Raw genomic sequence first — 22,198 nt, 5'->3', positions numbered from 1 at the left:
AGAAAAGAAAATGTCTTTTTTAATTCAGTATTCACAATGTGCAGTATACTGTATGCACAGTAGACAAACAATGCACTTTCATCCTTATTCATATATGAATTGATAAAGCCTTTTCTGAATTTAAATATAGGGAAATTGGCACAAAAGTTTTTGTCAGGCGAAATGCCGTTTAATATGCTAAATTAAAGAATAAATTTAAGATTTGGGTTTTGCTATATGTGTTTGGGTCTTGTGCTAGTTACTGCATTTTAAAAAGTAGAAAACCATTGACCTGTTGATACGAATACTTTATATTTTGTTCTGCCTAATCCTGCTGGCGAGATTTTGTTTACATTTAATTGTTCCATGATATTTTGTTTTATACATTTACTTACACCCGCGACCCTCTGGTGGAGGATAAAACGGTTACATGATGACTGACTGACTGACATTTACTTACACTATATCATTCTATGCTTTAAGTTCAGTTATTTTAGAAGTTCTTCACTGAGAGAATATTTGATCATTATTTTATAAGCCTTTCGGAGAGAGGGAGAGAATGACAGTCTCGTCCAAACATACTAGTCCACACACTCAAGTGGGTCTGTCTTTATACACAATGGTAATGGAGGATGTCAAAGTCCCCTGGATAAATATAGGATGCCTTACTGTGGCATGGTGAGACTATGCTATTTAAGAAAAACATTCCAAGCTTATTATGTCAGTACTGTTTCATCACAGTATAGTATACTGCTTCTTTGCAGAGTGTCATAATATTTAATACTCATTTGCTCGGTGGTTATTGCAGCTTGTGTAGTTGGACAGGCTGTGGAATGCCATGATGGTGTCCCATTATCTCATAGAAATGTGTTTCTCTGTGTGTTCATGCAGATCATTGGCATTGGCCTGTGCGGGGTATTCGAACTGATAAAAGAGACCCGGTTCTCTCACCCTTCACTGTGCCTGCGTAGCCTGCAAGCCTTGTTGGACATGCTACAGGGACAACAGCCCGAGGGCTTCCAGACCGAGCCTCCCGATGTGCTAGGTAAGGCAACAGTTAATTAGGAGCACATTTACAAATCATCTGCAAGAATTGTACAATATTAAATTATATTGACACCTTCAGATGTACTGTATTTGGGTTAATGATCATTTTGAGGCCCTACTTAAATGTTATTGGGTCATGTTATATTAAGATATGTTTGTTTCGTTCTCAAATATCTAACCTCGTCTTTCCCCTGTTTTCTTTGTCAGAATCTCTTTTCCAATTGTTGTTGGAGACTACAGTCCGGAGCACAGGGCCCAATGACCCAACAGGACAGGCGATCACAGCCTTGTCCTGCGCTTGCCTCTTCAGTCTAGTAGTGTCCTGGGGAGACACGGGAAAAATCCTGCAGGCCGTGTCTGCCATCCTCACTAACAATGGCAGCCATGCCTGCCAAACAATACAGGTATCAAACTGTACAATTTAACTACACAACTGTATTTCTACCTCTTGTCTATTTTGGAAAGCTTCATATGAAATTAAAAATTAGACAAAAATTAGACATTCATGGGTTATTTTGTTATGCTAGGATTTGCTGGTACAAGGTAACTATGAGTACTATCAGATATCTAATCTTTGTGCATATATTACAATTTGATTTGGGATATATATTCTTTATGACCAGCTTCAGTCAAATGTATACTATAGAAAAGGCAACATTTTAATTAATTTTGTATATTATTCTGTATATAAATGTGTATATATATTTATGTATATGTATATATATGTATATATACTGTATATATGTATATGTATGTATATATATGTATATGTATATGTATATATATATATGTGTATATATATACATGTGTGTATATGTATATAGAGAGATTTTTATTATTATTGACAGAACATGGAACAGTCAATCAAAATTGGAAAACGGTTAAATTGTAGCCTTTGCGAGTATTTAAAATTGTGATTTTGATTTGAAAGTGATTAATTGTTCTATCTAGTCCTATTTTCTGTTATCCATTAACGTGTTTTGTTCAGAAAACTAGTAATGGTTTAGAGCAGCAGAGTGCCATTTGGGTGAATGAAGTAGCCTTTGGCTCCTTCAGGCATTTCCTTTGAGCGGAGAGGCTCAGAGCAGTGTTTGGACAGCACAAATTGAGTTTGGGAAAATGTCAAGCCTCTCTGATTCTTCTGTTTGATTATGTTACCCTGGCTGCATTCTTCCCCTAATTAGTCGCTCTTCTGTTGGCATACATCTGCAGCTTGGCCTCTCTTTGTTTTGTAATTGTCTATTTCTGCTTTACTATGTTGCAAAATATTGTGAGAAACAACCAATAACTGCTCATTTCAAATTTGTTTGACAGGAGACGATTTCACATTAACTCTCATGTACATTTAATTCCTACATGTGACGGGGGTTACAAAGGGACTTTTTTCTGACTTTCTTTTTCCTTCTTCCTCATTACTTTAGTTAATAAGTAGACTGTGTTTCAAGACAGTGGGATGCAGGCTGGAGAAAATTGTAGGTTTATGTGTCATGCAAGGCTGTATGTTTGTGTTTAAATCAAATCACACCACCTCTCCTCTGTCCCACATATTCTCCTTTCACCCCAACCGGCCAGACAGATGATTGCACATCTTTAGAGTCTGGTTCTTCCTGTTAAAAGGGTATCTTTGACACCCAGTGCTTTCTCGTTGTGTACAGTGAACTGTTGGGTTTTTCTTCTTTGTATAAGTTTGCAAAGTTAGGTAATGTACGTTGTAATTTGGTGCTATACACATAAAATTTGATTTGATACAATTTGACTTTTAACATTTGCAGTACCTCAGTCTTTTGTCACTGTATTTTTTCTTCCTAAATCTCACCAGGTGCCCACCATCCTCAATGCCCTACAGAGAAGTGTACAGGCTGTTCTAGTGGGAAAGATTCAAATTCAAGATTGGTTTGGAAATGGCATCAAACGTGCTGCCCTGATGAACAAATGGCTCCTGAAGGAGGTGACCATTGACGAGGATGAGCACTGTCTTCTGCAGACCGATGGCTCCTTTCTGTACTTGCTCTGCAAAGATGGTCTGTACAAAGTGGGCTCAGGATACAGTGGCACTGTCCGGGTATGTAACACTTACAGATGCATGCTGTTGATTATTAAAATCACATTTAAAACTTGAAATTTGAAGCTCAACAATCTTCGCCTATTGGAGATGTATTTGCACTTGTTCTATACGATTATAAGTTGATTAGAAATAGGAGTTATTTGCTGTCTGTTTTAGTTTGTATTAGCTTAGGAGAAATACAATAGCAGAGAGCCATAATGCTGCTTTAAGACGGATAGCTGTCTGACTTTTTAAAGACGTTTGTTGCTTTGACAAGTTTCACTAAAACCCCAGTACCCCACAGGGCCACGTGTACAACTCCACATCCCGAATCAGGAATCGAAAGGAGAAGAGGTCATGGCTAGGTTTTGCTCAGGTAGGTAATGGAGCTTTTATCGCGATGCTGCATATAATTGTTTCAGTGGAGTGGCTTTAGGAAGGGATTGAGTGTACAGTATAAAATGTGTTGTTCTTAAAATTATTATTAAGTAACTTGTTTAATACATAATCCTATTATTTTTTTATTTTTTTATTTATTTAAGTAATGTCATGCTATCATTGCAGAGCAGTAAAACAATGTTTGTGTTGTCTCTTCAGGGGTTTTTGTTGTATCGGGACACAAGTAACCACAGTATGTCAGCCATTAAGATCAACCCTGAGACCTTGGAGCATGAGGGGACTGTCACCATGCCAGGTGCTGAGTAGAACCACTTTAGATTAGTAATTAAAGTGGCAATTAACAAAATGCTGCTTATACTCACCATTGCTTACCGTCCTTCTGCAGGGCAACACTCAGATGGACAAAACATCATCTTCACAGACGGAGAGTACATCAACCAGATAGCAGCCTGCAAAGATGTGAGTTTAATGTTCCAGCTAAAGCAAAATGTACTCTTGTGCTTTCGGTGGGGCTAGTCCTCGGGAGTTCCTCCATGTTTAGGGATAAAGGAAACCAGAAAACACCTTGGAGTCAGATTTTATGACAGAGCAGTTGTTTTCCTCTTTGAAAATCATTTTCCTAGTTATCAGTTCTTTTTTTCTTTCCTGTGCAACTGAGTAAGATCAATATGTGTTGTATCTTCCATGAAAAAATCTTTGGTCAGGTAAAATGGTTGTCATAGTTGTGTCTTTTCCTTAGCAGTTTTAAGGACACTCAGCTGATGATCAGTTATGCCACATGAGGGTTGGGTGAGGGTTTGTGCTGTGCATGCATGTGGGCGTTGCAGTGAGAGCAAAGTGATCATATGTGGGTATTCTCCCAAGGGCTTAATCTCTCTCAGGCAGCGGTCAATCAGCATAAGCACTCTGTAATGTTGGAGAGGGGGGAAGGGAAGATCACAAATCTGCCATTACAGCTAGCCTCTCTCCTAGGTAGGAGTTTTATGGCTAATCGAGTTGGTGGGTTCCTCAGAAGCCAGATCACTATTGGTGATCAACCCAGCAAGTACAGAAGCTGAGAAAAGAGAAAGAGGATGATGTGTATGAACCTTCAGAGGGGAAGGAAGGAGGTGGGAAGAGGGAGGAAAGTCAGAGCCAGAGGGTGCAGGTGTTTCTTTAATGATTTGAGTGGCACATGTGCTCTGCACTGCAGGGGTCAAAGCACAATAGATGAGCCTGTCATCATTACCGCACAGTGGAAACCAGACGATCTCCTTTCTGCCTTTCATCCCATTTTTTATAACGCCGTCGTCTCCCTATTATTTTCCGCATGACCTCCTCTCTAAACGCTGTTCCTTTCCTGTAAATTGTCCTTTTCTCTCATGTCCCCTGCAGTCTGACTAACCCACATCTCTTGCTGTTGTGTCACCTGTTACATCTACATTGAGTCACAGTGTGTGAGTTGTAAACACATGTCACACCCTTCATGGTGTTAAGATTTGTGGATTTGCTATCGACTCATGGCTTAAGTTTTAGGTTGCTATCCTCAGGAGGTTATAAATCCATGAATTACTTTATCCTTTAAAGTTGTGTTAATCCAAACATTTGTGTCTTCATATTTAATGTGGTTTTATTTAATTGTTTTTTTCTTTTCTTCTTATCCTCGGCACTATGCCTAAAGTAAATACATTTGTACCATTCATTCATTAATTTGAATGTGTAATATATAAACTGATATGTTTTCATTGAGTTGGTTTCCCACTTTGCTGTGTTCTTTATGCTGTTAGTTGGACTCTGAGTGCTTTAATTTAACAGTGATTCTTCCTGCAGGATGGTTTTGTGGTGCGAATCTATACCATGCCATCTATATCGTGCTCTGATCCAGGCCTGCAGCAGGAACTGCAGCTGAAATTGGCAAGAAAATGTCTGCATGCCTGTGGCATTTCTCTCTTTGACCTTGAGAAGGATCTGCACATCATAAGTAAGTGATAAGAGATAAAATACTATATACTTTTATGAAGTTGTGGCAAGTTATATATTTGTGTATACATGCGTTAGAAGTAACTGAAAACACAGGAATAAAAATGTAATTTCAAACCTTGTTTCCTTATGTATTTGGCCCTAAATAGTATGTTGTTCTTTAAGGCACCGGCTTTGATGAAGAGGCAGCATTGCTTGGAGCAGGCAGAGAGTTTGCTCTGATGAAAACTGCCTCAGGAAAGGTGAGAAGAATACTTATCTGTAACTGTGCCTAAAATGTCCATTGAAAGTGACAAATGCAGCCGTTAAGCTCTTTGAATCTTATGTCTCGTGAATAACTGAAAAGACATTTGGAGTGTGAATGTAAGAGGGAACATTTGTAAATTCATTGTATTTCTGTATGAGTGGGACATTGTCTACACTATAAACACCTCCTTTAGTGTTGACACCTGTTGGCAGTCAGCTGTAGTCTGATTTCTGAAGACCTTTTTTGGAACAAAGCATAACGGTAAAGCATGTCCTCTTGTTTTGGAAATAGTAGGTGGCATCTTGTTTTCAAACAATAAGAATGAGGGATCTGTATTTGTTGCATGTTTACTGTTTATTGTGCAGTTGACCAAACTGTTGTAGTATTATAGTATGCAGTATTTTCACCCAGTTTAACAGTGGCTCTGGTCTATACTGTAAACAGATAGATTCCACTCTATTATAAGTCATATTGTCATTTTTACTTTCTTTGTTTCCTTTGTAATCCAGCAAAGCAGGACCAATCACTTTTGAGAGGCAGTGCCTTATTGAAAGAGATATTTCACATTTTTGATGACTGTTTTAGTAAGAAGAGAATGCAAAAAATGTAGTTTGTTGGGGTGGGTGTGGTTGTGTGTGCCTGTGCTTTAGGTGTGGCGCAGTATGCGTCTTTTGTAGATAGTAGCACAGGGTAGTTGCGTGGTGCACATTTCTGTGTTTGCATAGAGTCCTAATCTGTCGGAGCACTTTATGGACAGATTACCCTAACCTAAAGAGGCTGGATGGGTAAAAATAGGAGCAGCTGACCTGTGTCTTGGCACAAAGCTCCCTTAATACTTGTGATACTACAAAGGCCCACAGTTTCAGGCCTTAAAGGCTGCTGTTCTCTCTGCATGACACATGTTGTTGTTGTGTATTTGGCAAATGAATGTCAAATGATTTGAGTGATAAAATGTGCTTAACTCCCAGCAACAGTCAGTATACGTGTGTCATCACAAGTTGCCCCTGCTGTTTTAGATACCACAGTGCAGCACACCCATAAACACACAAGAGAAAATCTGTTGCTGCCGTAGATGACTCTGGTAAACAACACAGCATTGTCCAAAAATTGATTGTTGCTCAGCCTTTGCTGCAGCACTTAAAAGATTTAAACATTACATTAGATCCTGCTCTTCTCAATAATGGCCTTTAAGTTTTTTTACTTTTCTTCTTATGAGTTTTTCTTCTTTCACTACATTTTACATCCTTCCTCATCCTCCTTTTTTTATAAAATAGATCTACTATACAGGAAAGTACCAGAGCCTTGGTATAAAGCAGGGTGGCCCATCAGCAGGAAAATGGGTGGAACTGCCTGTTACCAAGTCTCCGAAGATCATCCAGTTCTCAGTTGGTCATGATGGTTCCCATGCACTACTTGTTGCCGAAGACGGAAGTGTGTTCTTTACAGGTTCTGCCAGCAAGGGAGAGGATGGCGAGTCCAGTAAGTCCCTTTTTGACAATCTTAAAACAATTAAACAGTTGATTCTGTAAAATTTTCAGTGAGCACAGAATCAGGTTGATCTAATTTGAATCTCTGGAGTTGATCTGTTTTGTTTTCCCTTTCAGCTAAAAGCCGGCGGCAGCCCAAGCCGTACAAACCCAAGAAGATGATCAAACTAGAGACCAAAACGGCAGTGTATACAGCATGCAACAATGGCAGCAGCAGCATTGTCACCAAAGATGGAGAGCTCTACATGTTTGGCAAAGATGCCATTTACAGTGACAGTACCTGTGAGTTGAGTTGAGAAGATATATATTTTTTATGTTATTGATTGAAATAATTATAAAATAAACTTTGGTTTGAAACCACCATTCTCCTCTTCACAGGTCAGGTGACAGACCTCAAAGGTCACTTTGTAACTCAGGTTGCCATGGGAAAGGCCCATACTTGTGTCCTGACCAAGAGTGGTGAAGTTTGGACATTTGGTGTGAATAACAAAGGCCAATGTGGCCGAGACACTGGAGCCATGAACCAGACGGGGAAAGGTGAGATACTGTAACCTAAAAACATGACGTGTCATAGACTACATATACATACAGTATTCAAATATTGAAATGCTTTATGGTGCATTCATTCTACTGCCCTTATGCTTGTATAGCGTTTGGTGTAGAGAACATGGCCACAGCCATGGATGAAGACCTGGAGGATGAGCTGGAGGAGAAGGAAGAGAAGAGCATGATGTGCCAGCCAGGCATGCACAAGTGGAAGCTGGACCAGTGCATGGTCTGCACGGTATGCGGAGACTGCACAGGCTACGGTGCCAGCTGTGTCAGCAGTGGACGGCCAGACAGAGTACCTGGAGGGTAAGAGGACACACTGATATTGTGCTGTCTGGAGCCTGGAGTCAACTGACTATGTGGATAATCTGTAATCTTTTGTTATTTCATTTTCCCCATTGATCAGTATCTGTGGCTGTGGGTCTGGAGAGTCTGGTTGTTCAGCATGTGGCTGTTGCAAAGCCTGTGCCCGTGAGCTTGATGGTCAGGAGGCGAGACAGAGAGGCATCTTTGATGCTGTGAAGGAGATGATTCCACTGGACCTGCTGCTTGGTATGCCCACTGACAACCCCGTCTGACATATGTCCCACCCTGTTTTTTTTTTTTGACATCTCATCAGTGTCCCCGGTTGATCTGTTTACATATTGCTCGAAAGCACAACATCTGATAAGCGATCGTATGTTGCACTTATTATGCATCTTTTCATTTATTTCAGTCACAATGAGTATATGTGTATAAGCCGTATATCCTGACTTGTGCCAGTGTGCTGCTACTTAGGTTGCACATATCACACTTTGTGTCTGTTGCATTTGCTTGGAAGCAGTGCTTTTGCACACTTGTTGTCATGTTACCTTCACTGTGTTCATGTGTTGTGCAGAGCCATTGCTTCTCCATCGCATTCTCTCCATCTTTCATTGATGTGTGTCTTGTTTTGTTCTGCTCTGCTCCATCTTTCCTGCATCCTGTCTGGGCTGCCTGTTCCCCCGGGGCCTTTTGTGTTTTCAGCTGTGCCTGTCCCTCCCCCTCCAGGAGTGAACATTGAGGAACACATTCAGATCCGTCAGGAGGAGAAACGACAGAGGATCAACCGCCGGCATAGGCTGGAGGAAGGCCGAGGTATGGATCAAGGCGAGACAGAATGGTTTAGGAAAAGGCTGAACAGGCTTTGTTGGCTTTAAAGGGTTAGGATTTTTGTGGTCATTCGACATAGACAGACAAGTGTAGGGGAGTTAATGAATAGGGCAAAGTTTACCTTAGACCCACCCTGTTAAGTGCCAGATAACTTTCCTGTGCTCTGTGAGCTTGGGTGTTGTGCCTTGGTGACTTCCCCCTTGCTTGTGTCTTTATATTTTTTAGTGTTTGTGTGTATAGTTGTGGTGTAGTATTTTCATGTGTTCTTTCCCATTTGTGAGCATTGTGCATGCATGTGAAAGTTTCTTTCTCCCCCAGGCCCCCTTGTTTTTCCTGGTCCCATTTTTATGAACCAACGTGAGCAGGTCCTAGCCAGAATAAGACCCCTTCAGGCACTAAGGCATAAACGGGACAAGCACAAAGGTACTATGGTCTTCACTAACTGAACGGGTGCAGAGACACCCACTTGACTCATCTCCCAATCTGGCTGTCCCGCCCACCTCCTCTCTCACTCTCTGAAAGCAGGACTCTTGTGTCTTCACCAGGTCTCATGGTAACATAATTAGCACCAAGTATATGCTGTGACTCACAGTGGTGGGGATATGACTGAGCCTTTAGACCAGGTTAAAGTCCAGTCTTTTCTAAAGGTGTCTTTTTTGATTATTGATTATTTTATGTTGTTATGTTATGATTGCATAGGCATGAACCAAGGTATAATAAAGATTTGCTTTGTTATACTAGTCGATTCTCTGGTTTAGAGTAGAGTAGAGTAGGGTAGGACGCCTGCTCTGCCCACTGCTTTTGTTCAGACTTAAATATAAACCAATGTTCTTGTCTAACTGGATTTGCCATCACTCCCTTAGCTGCCCATTTGTCACTTTGTGTGTACAGTTGCAGCATTTACAAAACATTGAGCACTGTGGAGAGCACACTTTGATGAATAACAAGCTGACAAGCCGCACACGAAGGAAGCAGAGTTGTTAACTTCAAAAAATGTTTAACAGTGTTTAGAAACTTCTGAAAATAAGGCACTTCTCCCTGAGACATAGAAAAATTGTTGCCAGGTGTGTACCGTAATAATATGATTAATACCTGCATTAATTATTCAATTCTAGTACAGCAATGACAGATGACATAACAATGTGTTATTGTTTTATCGTTTTCCTCTCTATCTCAGCCCCCTTTGTGTTCTTTCTTTGGAAGAAAATTGTGGCTGTGCTGTTGGATTTTTTTTAACTAGGGCAGAGGACACAGAGTGGCACTTACAAAACCATACACACATTTTTAACCATATTTTTATTGTTATTATTATTATTATTATTATTATCATCATTGTTATTGTTATTAGTATTATTATTATTACAATAATAATATTATATTGTTATACACAGGACAATATGCTTCATATAACATATACATTCACTCAAACTCACACAAGAAATATAGAAATGCTGCATTTATGTCTACATCTTACCCTCCTTAACTGCTGCTGCTGTGACTTTTCTCACTGCTAGGTGGCACAGGTTGGTCTGACTCGGTAGTAATATGTCATTGGTTGGGCCTGATGTTTAGTGACTAGCTTTAATGACAATGTGCCCTTTCTCCTTAACATGTACAAGTTGAACATATCAATAGGAACTCTTTGTTAAGTTTAAATTGTGTGTTGTTGTTTTTTACCACTGTTATGTTTTTAAATGGGAGTGTGATGCCACAGAAATCAGTGCTGTTCTATTTTGCAGAATATATTTTCTTTTATCATAGTTGATGCTCAGTTGTATCTTCGCCATTGATCTGAGGTGATTTGTGGACCTCTCTTCATGCTACTCATGAACAAGAATGTGTCCCCTAAATATCCCTAAATCTCCTCACCTATTGTTCTTTACTGGATTTCCATAGCATCTTTGTGAGTTTTACACATCACAATCACATCCGTGCACTCATTAACAGGTGTGTTCATGAGCTGAACTTTCAACCCTCTCCTTTGAATCTTTGGGCCATGAGTCAGTTGGTATTTATTTTACATTTACTGTGAAGTGCAAGCACTGCAGCTGGGCTTGTTATGTCATCTGGCTGGCCTCGGTTCCAGCCTCAACACAACACAATAAGCTGGTTCCTGGTCCAAAAAGGTATTCAGTCACATTTACTGCAATGCAATGCATGGGTCTCTTTTCAATTTCCCCCACTCACCCACACAACGTAAACCTCTTACACAGGGCTCTGGGTAAACCAGATCTCCTTTTCCTTATTAAAAGATGGAAAACGAACAATCTGTCCATCTGTAATGCGACTGGTTGCCAAAAGCCTTTCTGTCATAGAGGTGTTGTTCCCTCCTTTTTTTGGCATGCTTTTCCTATTTTTCCACTTTTCCCTCCAGTTCTTTTTTCCAGGACTGTGCAGAGACATCAACCTCAGCGGTCTGAAGTTGCTCACTAAACGTCAGTCTCTCCCTCTTTGCTGTATTGTGCTGACCTGAGTGTTTACTTTGTAGATGGTAGCAGTGAACGGGGAGAGAAAGATGCCAGCAAAATCACCACCTACCCTCCGGGAGCAGTGAGATTTGACTGTGAACTGCGGGCTGTGCAGGTCAGCTGCGGGTTCCACCACTCAGGTAGGTTTACTTTTTTCTGCTGTTTCTCATTGATTTTCTCAGAAGCTTTGTCAAAAAATGTTCTTTTGACAAAGAATATTTTTAAAACATTCACCATGGATAACCTCTGACATTGGTGTAAAGAAAGGGTTACCTAAGAGCCTTGTTTATATTGCTTTACAGTGGTGTTGATGGAAAATGGAGATGTCTATACATTTGGTTACGGCCAACATGGGCAGCTCGGACATGGAGATGTCAACTCGAGGTACTGCTTCTGTTGATTCACATTCAACTTATAGTGACATAAATGATTCATAATATACAAAACGTATTACAAGAAGATAGAATCCAATTTTTCAGTTACCATTCACAAATGTCAAAATATTTGTTTTTATTTGAAAATGTAATCTGGTTTCTTATGTTTTCATCATTTCAGTATTTATTTTAAATGATGTTGCAATCTTTCTGCACTTTCTTTCTGCTAGGGGTTCTCCAACTCTGGTGCAGGCCCTTACATGTCCGAGTGTCCAGGTGACAGCAGGCAGTAACCACACAGCCGTTCTCCTCATGGATGGGCAGGTCTTCACATTTGGCAGCTTCTCTGTAAGAAAAATATTATTCCTGATAACATTAGTAACCAACTAGTTTTCTCAATTAATGTGCAATTTCTTGAAATACCAAAGGTAATTTTTTCATACATAATTAGAGATTACCCTTGAAGTGTACTTTAGTTTCTAATTTGTAGAAAGTAGCCACAAAATGTTCTACAGGGCAAATATTTCAATATATATGTTTTGTCTTCTTGTTGTCCAGAAAGGGCAACTTGGCCGGCCCATTGTAGACATGCCCTACTGGAACGCCAAGCCCTCTCCGATGCCTAACATTGGTGCCAAATATGGACGAAAAGCTACCTGGATTGGTGCCAGTGGAGACCAGACATTCCTTCGGATCGATGAGGCTCTTATCAACTCCCATGTCCTGGCTACTTCAGAGATCTTTGCCAGCAAACACATTATTGGCCTTGTGCCCTCCTCTGTGTCTGAGCCACCTCCATTTAAATGCTTGCTTATAAACAAAATGGATGGAAGCTGCAGGACCTTCAATGACTCTGAGCAGGAGGACTTGCAGGGATTTGGCTTGTGTCTGGACCCTGTGTATGATGTCGTATGGAGGTCAGTCCAGGGATTAATTTCTCTTAATAGTTACATAGCCATACACTGTATATGACATATACATAGGCGTATAATGTGACACAATCATTATTCCCCTCATTGTTCTACCCTTCTGTCTTTCTAGGTTCTTGCCTGCTTTGAGAGAGATGTGGTGCTACAATGCGGTGATTGCTGATGCCCGGATGCCCTCTGCTACAGATCTACAGGCTCGCTGTAGCATCCTCAGTCCAGAGCTTGCTTTGCCCTCAGGATCACATGCAACGACCACTCGCTCTCACGGAGCCCTACACATCCTCGGTATACCTCTGCACTAACCATTCAGTCATTAAAGTATTTTATTAATATCTCATAACACTTAAATGTGTGCTACAACACATAAGTTGATGGGTCAATGGACCTGTGTGTGTATTTAAGTCAAATTCTGGTGACAGTTTAGTCCCTGTAGCTCAAGTTCTATTTTGCAGTGAAGGACATAGCCAGACATACAGTTACACGTTTTGTCAGAGTGATAACTGTGGCTTAGGAACTGTGATGTGAGTCACTGTTAGATGCCAATAAATATACTGGTGTGTGCATTTAGGTTGCCTGGACACTTTGGCGGCCATGCAGGAGCTAAAGATGGGCGTAGCCAGTGCAGAGGAAGAGACCCAGGCAGTGATGAAGGTCTACTCTAAAGAAGACTACAGTGTGGTGAACCGCTTCGAAAGTAAGTGGGCTCCTACAGAACACATAATGAAAACTCATTTGGTTATTTTAGGTTTTGATTTGATCTTGTCAATTTAACAAATCACACTGTTACTGCAAGTAAAAATGTTCATTAATGGGTAAATTGTCATTGTTAATAAACAGTGTACCCTGTACAGACTGTCCCTTTTTTATTGATACCATGTGTGATCCTGTAGGTCATGGTGGTGGGTGGGGTTACTCAGCCCACTCTGTGGAGGCCATCCGCTTCTGTGCTGATGCTGACATCCTGTTGGGTGGCCTTGGCCTGTTTGGGGGTCGTGGGGAGTACACTGCCAAGATCAAGGTGAGCACTATTGTCTTACTCAGGGCCATTTGTTCATTGTCATTTTCCATTGCATATTTTTGTCTTAATTAAAGCCAGTTAAGTATTAGTGCTGCTAATATGTACAAAACATGTCAATATTGTGAAAGTGATTTAAGAGCGATGCAGCTTTTTTTTCTTTTTTTTCTAAAGTAGTCACTCATACAACTTGATACTCTTTTTAGAGTTTGATTTTCACAACCTCTTGACAAAATATTTTTGTATAAAGCTTCCTGTAAACTAAATAAAAAACACTAAAATCCAATACAAAGGGGTTTCTCTTGTTTGTCTAGGGCAGTAATACATTATGCCATTGTTTGGAGTCATGGAAGCTATTGGAAAAATATGTATATAATTATTAAGAAAATGTAAGATACACATAATTGTGTATGTAGTAGCTTGACCATATTAATTGAAGAGCTAGAGTAAATACGCTGTAGGAAGCTCACCACCTGAAGAAAATAAGGATAATACACAAGATGTTCACAAATTAGTTATTGAAAATATTTTAATTGTTCTGTTGTGCAGCTTTTTGAGCTGGGACCTGATGGGGGTGACCATGAGACAGATGGGGATCTGCTGGCTGAGACTGACGTACTGGCCTACGACTGTGCTGCCAGGTACTGTTTATGACTGCTTATAAGTATTTATGAAAAGAAATTCAGAACTGATATAATTGCAACTGATATTTGAATAATGGTGTTTTATTTGAAGGGAGAAATATGCCATGATGTTTGATGAGCCTGTGCTGCTGCAGCTGGGTTGGTGGTATGTGGCGTGGGCCAGAGTGTCAGGTCCTAGCAGTGACTGTGGCTCTCATGGACAGGCTACAATTACCACAGACGATGGGTAAAATTACATTCAAACTTAATCACTTTTAAACTTTTTTTTTTGTAATTTGAGCCCATTTAGACAATGTGAGGATTAAAATATGTTTCTTTGTTCCTTTTCAGTGTGGTCTTTCAGTTCAAAAGCTCTAAGAAGTCGAACAATGGGACGGATGTTAATGCAGGACAAATACCCCAGCTACTTTACAGGCTAGTAAAGTTCGTCACAATTCCTTACTTGTAATATTAGATTATTTTGTGTAGAGACTTGTCAAATATATGATTTGGATTGTTCTCTCGTGTTCATAACTTCAGGCTTCCTTCTAATGATGGCAATGCATCTAAAGGAAAACAGCAGACTAGTGAACCAGTCCATATCCTTAAACGCTCCTTTGCTCGAACAGTGTCAGTGGTAAGTACTGTCGCTATGTTTTCGGTTGTGTCTGGTCTCCTCTTTGTTTCTCCCAAAGCAATGTAGCTTTCATAGACCCATGTGTGACTTGGTGTCTGCCTCTGTGTCTTCACAGGAGTGTTTTGAGTCTCTGCTCAGTATCCTGCACTGGAGTTGGACTACCTTGGTTTTGGGTGTGGAGGAGCTGCGAGGGCTGAAGGGCTTTCAGTACACAGCCACCCTGCTTGACCTAGAGAGACTGCGCTTTGTTGGCACATGCTGCCTACGTTTGCTCAGGGTCTACATCTGTGAGATCTTTCCTATTGCAGGTAGAAACACAGAACTTGGAAGTATTTCATCTATTATTATCTATTGGTGTATTCTCAGCAAAAATGGCTTTTTAATTAAGAATAGTGTAGACATACATTCTAACTGAAGAATAATTGACTTAAATCATCAGGTTGTAAATTATATGTTGTTTGATGCAGAGTAAATCTAGCTGCCTGCTTGATGGAGAGGGGCAGACCCGACGCTGTTGCGTGCGTAACCCCCGACACTTTGGGCATGTTATTGTCATTTTTGGAACCCTTTTATATGATGCTCATAAATAGAAATATCCCACTAGCCCATAGCATCAACGGGCGCAGCTGTGCGTCAACGGCATGCGCACCAGTTGGGGGGGAAAAAAAAGTCCATAACTGATCTCCACAAAGCTGTAACATTCCTGTGGCCGAAATTCAACAAGTTGTGGATGCTGCCCGCTAACCAAAGGGAAAATGTACAACAGTACGTGAAGTCTCACATGTTAACTGCTTCCGGTACCAGAGGACCCAGCTAACGCGAGCCAGGAGACGGATGCTGCGTCAACAGCAGCAGCAGCGCCCGTCTCCCGCTGCAAAGAAAACACCACGCTTCGATCACTGGGAAGGTGTGGGGGCGGGGGATTTTGGGCCGGGTCAGGTTCAGGCAGACAATTAATGCTGGCGTGTTGGGCCGGGGCCGGTTTGGTCTTAAAGACCTGCAGGCCGGGTCAGGTCGGGTTGTAATTTTCAGGCCTGTTGAGAACTCTATCTTAGATTAATATCATAATGCAAAGTGTATCTGTCATTTACTACTTGTACATGCTTGACCCTCTAGATTGTTTTTATATATCATATCTTGTATAAAATTAAAAACGTCTAGAATTTTCTCTACCCAAAAAGACATTGTTGAGGAATCTTGATAATAGTGAAACCTTTGATGTGATTTGCAATTGTCTGCTGTTTGATTTCTAGCTAGCACCAAAGCTGTGGTGGAGGAGTCGAGCAAGCTGGCTGAGTGTGTGGGAAAGACACGCAGCCTCCTGAAGAAGATCCTGTCAGAAGGCATGGACAATTGCCTGACCAAGCTGGACAATGACCCCCAGGGCTACTTGTCTCAGCCTCTCACCCTGCTGGAAGCTGTGCTGCAGGAGTGTCATAACACTTTTACTGCCTGCTTTCACTCATTCTATCCAACCCCAGCTCTGCAGTGGGCCTGCCTCTGTGATCTACTGAACTGTCTTGACCAGGTAATTAGTCTGCAAAGCATCTTCTAACTCACTCTCTAACTCTCACTGTAGGCCTTGCCACTATACTCGAAAGAGGTTATAAATAGGGCTGCATGTAATATTTTCCATTTTCAGCTAATCAGTTGATCTATGATGATGCAGAAAAGAACAGCCATCTTTCCTAAAACTGTAACTATATCCTTGAAACATTAACGTTTCCTAGTTTTCTTCTTGCACTTATAATCCCTTTTTATTTATAGGATATTATTATTATATTTTATAATATTGCATTTATTTAATATACATATCTTTTAGATGGTAGGGGAGTGAGACAAGCCTATTCATCATTGTCCCTGACAATATTTCCCTGATTGTTGGAAAAATATCAGCTGAGTTGAAGAAAATGGATTTGAAATGTATTCTCTGTTTTTCAGGACATTGCGGAAGCCAACTTTCGAACATCCAGCAGCCGTTTGCTGGCAGCTGTGATGTCAGCTCTGTGTAACACTTCAGTAAAGCTGACGTCCATCCTGCCCATTGCGTATGACGGGGAGGTGCTGCTGCGCTCACTGGTCAAACAGGTCAGCACAGAGAATGACTCGGCCCTTGCACACCGCTTCCCCCTGTTGGTGGCCCATATGGAGAAACTAAGCCATGTGAGTATTTGCATGTTGTTTTCTTTACTTCAGATATCAGTTCTTATGGGTGCAGGCACTTTTATTGTACCCTAGAATAATATTTTGCCCCTGCAGACGGAGGAGAACTTGATGGGCATGACCAGTTTTCGTGAGGTGTTAGAGAAGATGCTGGTGATTGTTGTGCTGCCCGTGAGGAAGAGTTTGAGGAAAGAGGTGGAGCTATTCTCTCCACACCTGGTCTCCAACACCTGTGGCTTGCTGGCCTCTATTGTCTCCGAGCTCACTGCCTCCGCCCTCGGCTCTGAGGTAACTCATATTCCCCCCAACCGTGCTCACAACATAGGTCAGGACACGGGGTGTGTCCGTGGCATACATATACCAAACATAGTGTTCTTTAAAAAAATACACAGAATCATGTGCTTTATGTGTGCTCTTGTTGAGCTGCAAGTCCTTCAGTTACAAAATGCTTTCCTTATTTTGTTTCCTCATGGCATCATTTTTATCTAAGACAATTTTGTTATTGACGTAAATTGTCACTGTAACAGCCACATCTTCCTTTGAATCAGTTGGTCTCTTTATTATTATGGAAAAATTAATAAAAAGGGGTGCGTTGGCTTTTCTGTATTATTCTGCTGTCATTCATATAACCGGGGCAGATATTGGTCACTGCTTCTTTTACACTATTCATAAAATCATCATAATTTTTCTATTTACCCTCATATCTGTGTATTCTAAGCAACATTCCTTAGCTCTGGTTGTCACAGTAACCGTCACTCGACGACAGCCTTCGACATCACTGTTTTTCTCCATAGTCTGTTGTCAGGGAAACGACTCATCCTCCCAAGAGCACCTAGATAAGTCTCTCTGCAGCTATGTCTGGCTCTCTGTTGTCAGCAGGCTGGTTATAAATAATATTTTAATTTACACAAGCTAAACATGGCTTATTCTTATTTCTCATTCACTTAATTAATGTATTTTGTAGAAGCCATGCATTGTCTCTTTGCGCTTTTTAAATCTCAAAATAAACTACATTGCCGCTCTTTGCATTAAGGTAACATTCCTTATACATAGAGTCCTAACACTGTTTTTTGTGCTTTCACTCATGGAATGCTGCTTTAACATTTTCCTTTGCATAATATTTATACAAAAACATGAAACAGAAAATGATTTAGATTAATTACTAGTATTATTTTGTCACGTTAAACACGTAAAAAATCATTAAAATGTTTTTTTCAGCTGTACGTGGTTATGAAGTAACTTGTGTAATGTATTCTTGCTCTTAAGGTTGACGGTCTGAACTCACTCCACTCTGTGAAAGCATCTCCCAACCGCTTCACTAAAACAAGCCAGGGCCGGAGCTGGAACACAGGCAATGGCTCACCGGATGCCATCTGTCTGACTGTGGACAAGCCAGGGGTTGTGCTGGTGGGCGTCTGTGTCTATGGAGGAGGGGGCATTCATGAGTATGAACTAGAAGTGTTGGCTGATGATGTAAGTGATAAGCAAATAATTTTTAGCTGTAATTTAGCTATATTGTCTCCTGGCATTGCTTAACAAATTTTAATGCTTTGTTATGTCATTGTTTTGTACCCACACCCTTCAGGCACAGACAGAGCACCCAGGGGACTCGGCACATTCTCACAGGTGGACCTCTCTTGAGCTGGTGAAGGGCACCTACAGCACTGATGACTCTCCTAGTGACATTGCTGAGATTCGCCTGGACAAAGCTGTGCCACTTAAGGTGCTGTTACTGTGATTACTGTCTGCTTTAGTTCATTTATTTGCTGGTTTGCTAGACATGCAGATGGTATCAGTGATTTTTTTTTTTTAAAAATGGTTGCAGGAAGGGGTAAAGTATGCTGTGAGATTGCGAAATTACGGCAGCAGGACAGCTAATGGGGATGGAGGCATGACCACAGTGCAGTGCTCGGATGGTGTGTCCTTCACGTTCAGCACTTGCAGCTTGAGTAGCAATGGGACCAACCAGACCAGAGGACAGATCCCCCAGATCCTTTACTACAGGTAAAGATAAAGAGCTAGAGTTATGTAATATCTTGACTGTGGAGTGTTTGTTTTTTCTGACTCGTGATTTTTGTCATCATGGAAGGAGTGAGTATGATGGCGACCTCCAGTCTCAACTGCTCAGCAAAGCCAATGAGGAAGACAAGAACTGCAGCCGATCCCTATCTGTCGTCAGTGCTGTGGTCAGAGCTGCAAAGGACCTGCTTCACAGGGCATTTGCTGTTGATGGTAAGCACAGCCAACTTACAGAAGCAAGGGTAAATGGATTGAATTTAGATTGAATACATTCAACCTAACCCTAACCCTTTATCTGTTTCCTTTGTTCTTCACAGTGGATGATATTCCTGAATTATTAAGTTCCTCCAGCTTGTTCTCCATGCTTCTGCCCCTTATTTTGGCCTACATTGGCCCGGTGGCTGCATCTGTACCTAAGGTGGGTGGTTAAAGCAGGAGTGAAAGTCTTCCGTGTCAAAGATACTCTTCCTGATGAGGAATTGAACTTAAATGTCCCCCCTTTCTCATCCAGGCTGCTGTGGAGGTCTTTGGACTGGTCCAGGAGCTGTTACCTGCTGTCTCTGCGCTCAACCAAAAATACGCCCCACCCACCTTCAATCCCAACCAATCGACAGACAGCACGACTGGCAACCAGCCTGAACAGGGCTTGTCAGCTTGTACCACCTCCAACTACTACTCTGTAATGGAGAGTGATCACCCTTACAAGCAAGCAGGTGTCACACAATACAAGGTGAGGTACCATCCTCTAATTTATTAGCAGGTAACATACATTTGAAGACGTAACCGTCAGTTAAAATCAGCCTTGCTCTCTCTCTCACCTTGCCTCAGGTATCATTTCCAGAGTGTGTTCGTTGGACCACCATTGAGTTTGATCTACAGTGTGGCACTGCACAGCCAGAGGACGTCCTCCGCCTGCTCATCCCAAGCAGAACTCTCCACCTGTCCAGCCTGGGAGGCAAACCTCTGATGCATGACACCATCAACACCTGGACTGAGCTGAAGAAGTTTTCAGGCATCACAGGCTGGCCAACCACCGTGCTTGTGCTGCCAGGCAAGAGAAGCTTAGCAGTTCAGCTTTTAATGGACACACACCTTCAAGTTTAACATATGTAAAGTTAAATTGCAAAAAATAAAGAAGCTATTATATTTTTTCTTTTATCTCCATTTTCAGGAAATGAAGTTCTCTTCTCACTGGAAACAGCCTCAGATTATGTCAAAGATGAGAAAGCTTGCTTTTACGGCTTTAAGTGTGTGGCAGTGGGATATGAGTTCAACCCGGGCGCTGATGAGGTACAGTCACTCCTGTGAAGTATCAGGAATAAATCTTGTGACGCTTTGCTTGTGCTTCATCCTGTGCCATTATAAAAACTACATTTCTTACAAGGCATTTATGACATTACAGGGTATCATCCAACTAGAGAAAGAGTTAGCCTACCTGGGCAGCGTCTGTGCTGCAGCTCTGATGAAGAAAGACCTCGCCCTCCCACTTGGTATGTAAAACTGGATACGAGAGTGTGATTGGACTAAATTTAGATTAATCTTGTATGGCATCTTGAGTGAACTGTACATACGCTTCTCTAATCTTTTCCTTTTAAGGCAATGAATTAGAGGAGGATCTTGAGATTCTTGAAGAAGCCTCTTTACAGGTACGTGATCTGTTCAATTTAGGGATATGATATGAAAAACTGGTTTTCGTTTTGAATAAAGACATCTCTGCAGAATTTTTCTCTGCTTCATTCTCACTTCATTTGCACTCACTTCAGGTGTGTAAGTCCCACTCAGGGATCCTGGGAAAGGGTCTGGCCTTGTCTCACTCCCCTACCATCCTAGAAGCCCTGGAGGGGAATTTGCCCCTCCACCTCCAAACCAACGAGCACTCCTTCCTTGAGGACTTCATCACCTGTGTACAGAATTCAAGTGGAGGACGTTTGGCCAGGCAAGAGTTTGTGACCTGCCTGCACAGCTCAGGCTGTTTCTTGTCACATCCAGCTTCATTGCAGATTACTTGACTTGATTTAGGTTTACGTTTTCATTTATTGACATATAGGTATGTTTACATATTCATTGCCTTTTCTTCTTTCTTTGGCACATCCAGGTGGCTGCAGCCAGACTCTTATGCTGACCCTCAGAAGACATCTCTCATTCTGAACAAAGATGATATACGCTGTGGATGGCCAGCTACTGTGGTTGTACAGACCAAAGACCAGTATGGAGATGTGGTGCACGTTCCCAACATGAAGGTTAGGGATATTTTGCGTTGGCTTTTCTGCTGCTTGTTTAAATCCGTTACCATTTTACCAGTGTTCTATAGTTTTCTGAATGTGTTTTTGTTTTGTGCAGGTGGAGGTGAAGGCTGTACCCGTTTCCCAAAAGAAGTCAATGCAGCCTGAGAATGTAAAGAAACTCCAGCGCCTACCTGGAAGCTCCTCCCCTTCGTCCTCTGGACCCGACCTTACCTTTGGAGGATTGCCAATGCCCAAGCTGGAGTCCACGTATGAGCCTGTGATTGTGAAAGAAGCTCGATACATTGCTATTACCATGATGAAGGTCAGCATTGTGTAACTGACGCATCACTCACTCACAGACTCATAATAAACATTAATTTGGCTGCAGATTTTCCACTAGGGAGAGTTATTTGATACCTGTAGGCAATAGCAGGTTAGTCCTGCAGATGTTGACACATCCCTTTTGTCAAATATGTTTAAAAAGGTGGTCAGTTTCAGCATAAACATGTGCCCCCTCTTAGACTTACAATTCTGTTGTTTCAGGTTTGCAGTTCATAAAGGTGCTTAGTCTCGTCTAGGAAAATAATGAATGGCAATTTAATCAGAACAATCAAAATGGCTGAGTAAATGTCATATAAGTACTTAATTCTGCCAAGAATTCACACAAAATTACAATTCACAGCATTTCATATGGATGGACATTTAAAAAAACAACTGATAAAGATTCTGTTGGAATGACTGAATTATATTGGCAATTTGTTTTAGGTAGAGCAGTGATTCTGTTGTTACCGTCACAGTCATGCCTTTTCTCATCCTATGATTTTAGGCATATGAAAACTACTCCTTTGAAGAGCTGCGATTTGCCTCCCCCACCCCAAAGAGGTAAGTGAGATCATACTGGGA

The 22,198-nt window shown here is 41.3% G+C and overlaps 1 protein-coding gene across 25 annotated transcripts in view; it reads left to right on the top strand.

Moving 5' to 3' along the window:
- mycbp2 (MYC binding protein 2) overlaps positions 1 to 22,198 on the top strand; it is a 54,610-nt gene that overhangs the window by 9,370 nt on the left and 23,042 nt on the right. For 16 of the 25 annotated variants that reach the window (XM_044018320.1, XM_044018316.1, XM_044018294.1 and 13 more), the window contains exons 4-47: positions 871 to 1,024; positions 1,234 to 1,430; positions 2,846 to 3,088; positions 3,375 to 3,446; positions 3,668 to 3,764; positions 3,855 to 3,928; positions 5,279 to 5,429; positions 5,594 to 5,670; positions 6,950 to 7,154; positions 7,280 to 7,444; positions 7,541 to 7,699; positions 7,813 to 8,017; positions 8,118 to 8,263; positions 8,717 to 8,827; positions 9,161 to 9,265; positions 11,331 to 11,450; positions 11,613 to 11,694; positions 11,915 to 12,032; positions 12,243 to 12,601; positions 12,726 to 12,898; positions 13,182 to 13,307; positions 13,504 to 13,631; positions 14,178 to 14,269; positions 14,364 to 14,498; positions 14,603 to 14,695; positions 14,792 to 14,888; positions 15,004 to 15,196; positions 16,142 to 16,416; positions 16,830 to 17,051; positions 17,148 to 17,339; positions 18,318 to 18,524; positions 18,637 to 18,774; positions 18,877 to 19,055; positions 19,141 to 19,283; positions 19,388 to 19,488; positions 19,582 to 19,800; positions 19,899 to 20,121; positions 20,242 to 20,360; positions 20,473 to 20,560; positions 20,667 to 20,716; positions 20,834 to 21,006; positions 21,166 to 21,310; positions 21,411 to 21,617; positions 22,122 to 22,177. In XM_044018320.1, coding sequence (XP_043874255.1) covers positions 871 to 1,024; positions 1,234 to 1,430; positions 2,846 to 3,088; positions 3,375 to 3,446; positions 3,668 to 3,764; positions 3,855 to 3,928; positions 5,279 to 5,429; positions 5,594 to 5,670; positions 6,950 to 7,154; positions 7,280 to 7,444; positions 7,541 to 7,699; positions 7,813 to 8,017; positions 8,118 to 8,263; positions 8,717 to 8,827; positions 9,161 to 9,265; positions 11,331 to 11,450; positions 11,613 to 11,694; positions 11,915 to 12,032; positions 12,243 to 12,601; positions 12,726 to 12,898; positions 13,182 to 13,307; positions 13,504 to 13,631; positions 14,178 to 14,269; positions 14,364 to 14,498; positions 14,603 to 14,695; positions 14,792 to 14,888; positions 15,004 to 15,196; positions 16,142 to 16,416; positions 16,830 to 17,051; positions 17,148 to 17,339; positions 18,318 to 18,524; positions 18,637 to 18,774; positions 18,877 to 19,055; positions 19,141 to 19,283; positions 19,388 to 19,488; positions 19,582 to 19,800; positions 19,899 to 20,121; positions 20,242 to 20,360; positions 20,473 to 20,560; positions 20,667 to 20,716; positions 20,834 to 21,006; positions 21,166 to 21,310; positions 21,411 to 21,617; positions 22,122 to 22,177 — 6,614 coding nt within the window. The remainder of the gene's footprint in view (positions 1 to 870; positions 1,025 to 1,233; positions 1,431 to 2,845; positions 3,089 to 3,374; positions 3,447 to 3,667; positions 3,765 to 3,854; positions 3,929 to 5,278; positions 5,430 to 5,593; positions 5,671 to 6,949; positions 7,155 to 7,279; positions 7,445 to 7,540; positions 7,700 to 7,812; positions 8,018 to 8,117; positions 8,264 to 8,716; positions 8,828 to 9,160; positions 9,266 to 11,330; positions 11,451 to 11,612; positions 11,695 to 11,914; positions 12,033 to 12,242; positions 12,602 to 12,725; positions 12,899 to 13,181; positions 13,308 to 13,503; positions 13,632 to 14,177; positions 14,270 to 14,363; positions 14,499 to 14,602; positions 14,696 to 14,791; positions 14,889 to 15,003; positions 15,197 to 16,141; positions 16,417 to 16,829; positions 17,052 to 17,147; positions 17,340 to 18,317; positions 18,525 to 18,636; positions 18,775 to 18,876; positions 19,056 to 19,140; positions 19,284 to 19,387; positions 19,489 to 19,581; positions 19,801 to 19,898; positions 20,122 to 20,241; positions 20,361 to 20,472; positions 20,561 to 20,666; positions 20,717 to 20,833; positions 21,007 to 21,165; positions 21,311 to 21,410; positions 21,618 to 22,121; positions 22,178 to 22,198) is intronic. The other 9 variants (XM_044018325.1, XM_044018323.1, XM_044018300.1 and 6 more) reach the window with 6 other exon arrangements.

The sequence above is a fragment of the Solea senegalensis genome, linkage group LG2 (genome assembly GCF_019176455.1).
Source record: "Solea senegalensis isolate Sse05_10M linkage group LG2, IFAPA_SoseM_1, whole genome shotgun sequence".
Lineage (NCBI taxonomy): Eukaryota > Metazoa > Chordata > Actinopteri > Pleuronectiformes > Soleidae > Solea > Solea senegalensis.
This window is presented reverse-complemented; position numbering and strand designations above follow the sequence as displayed.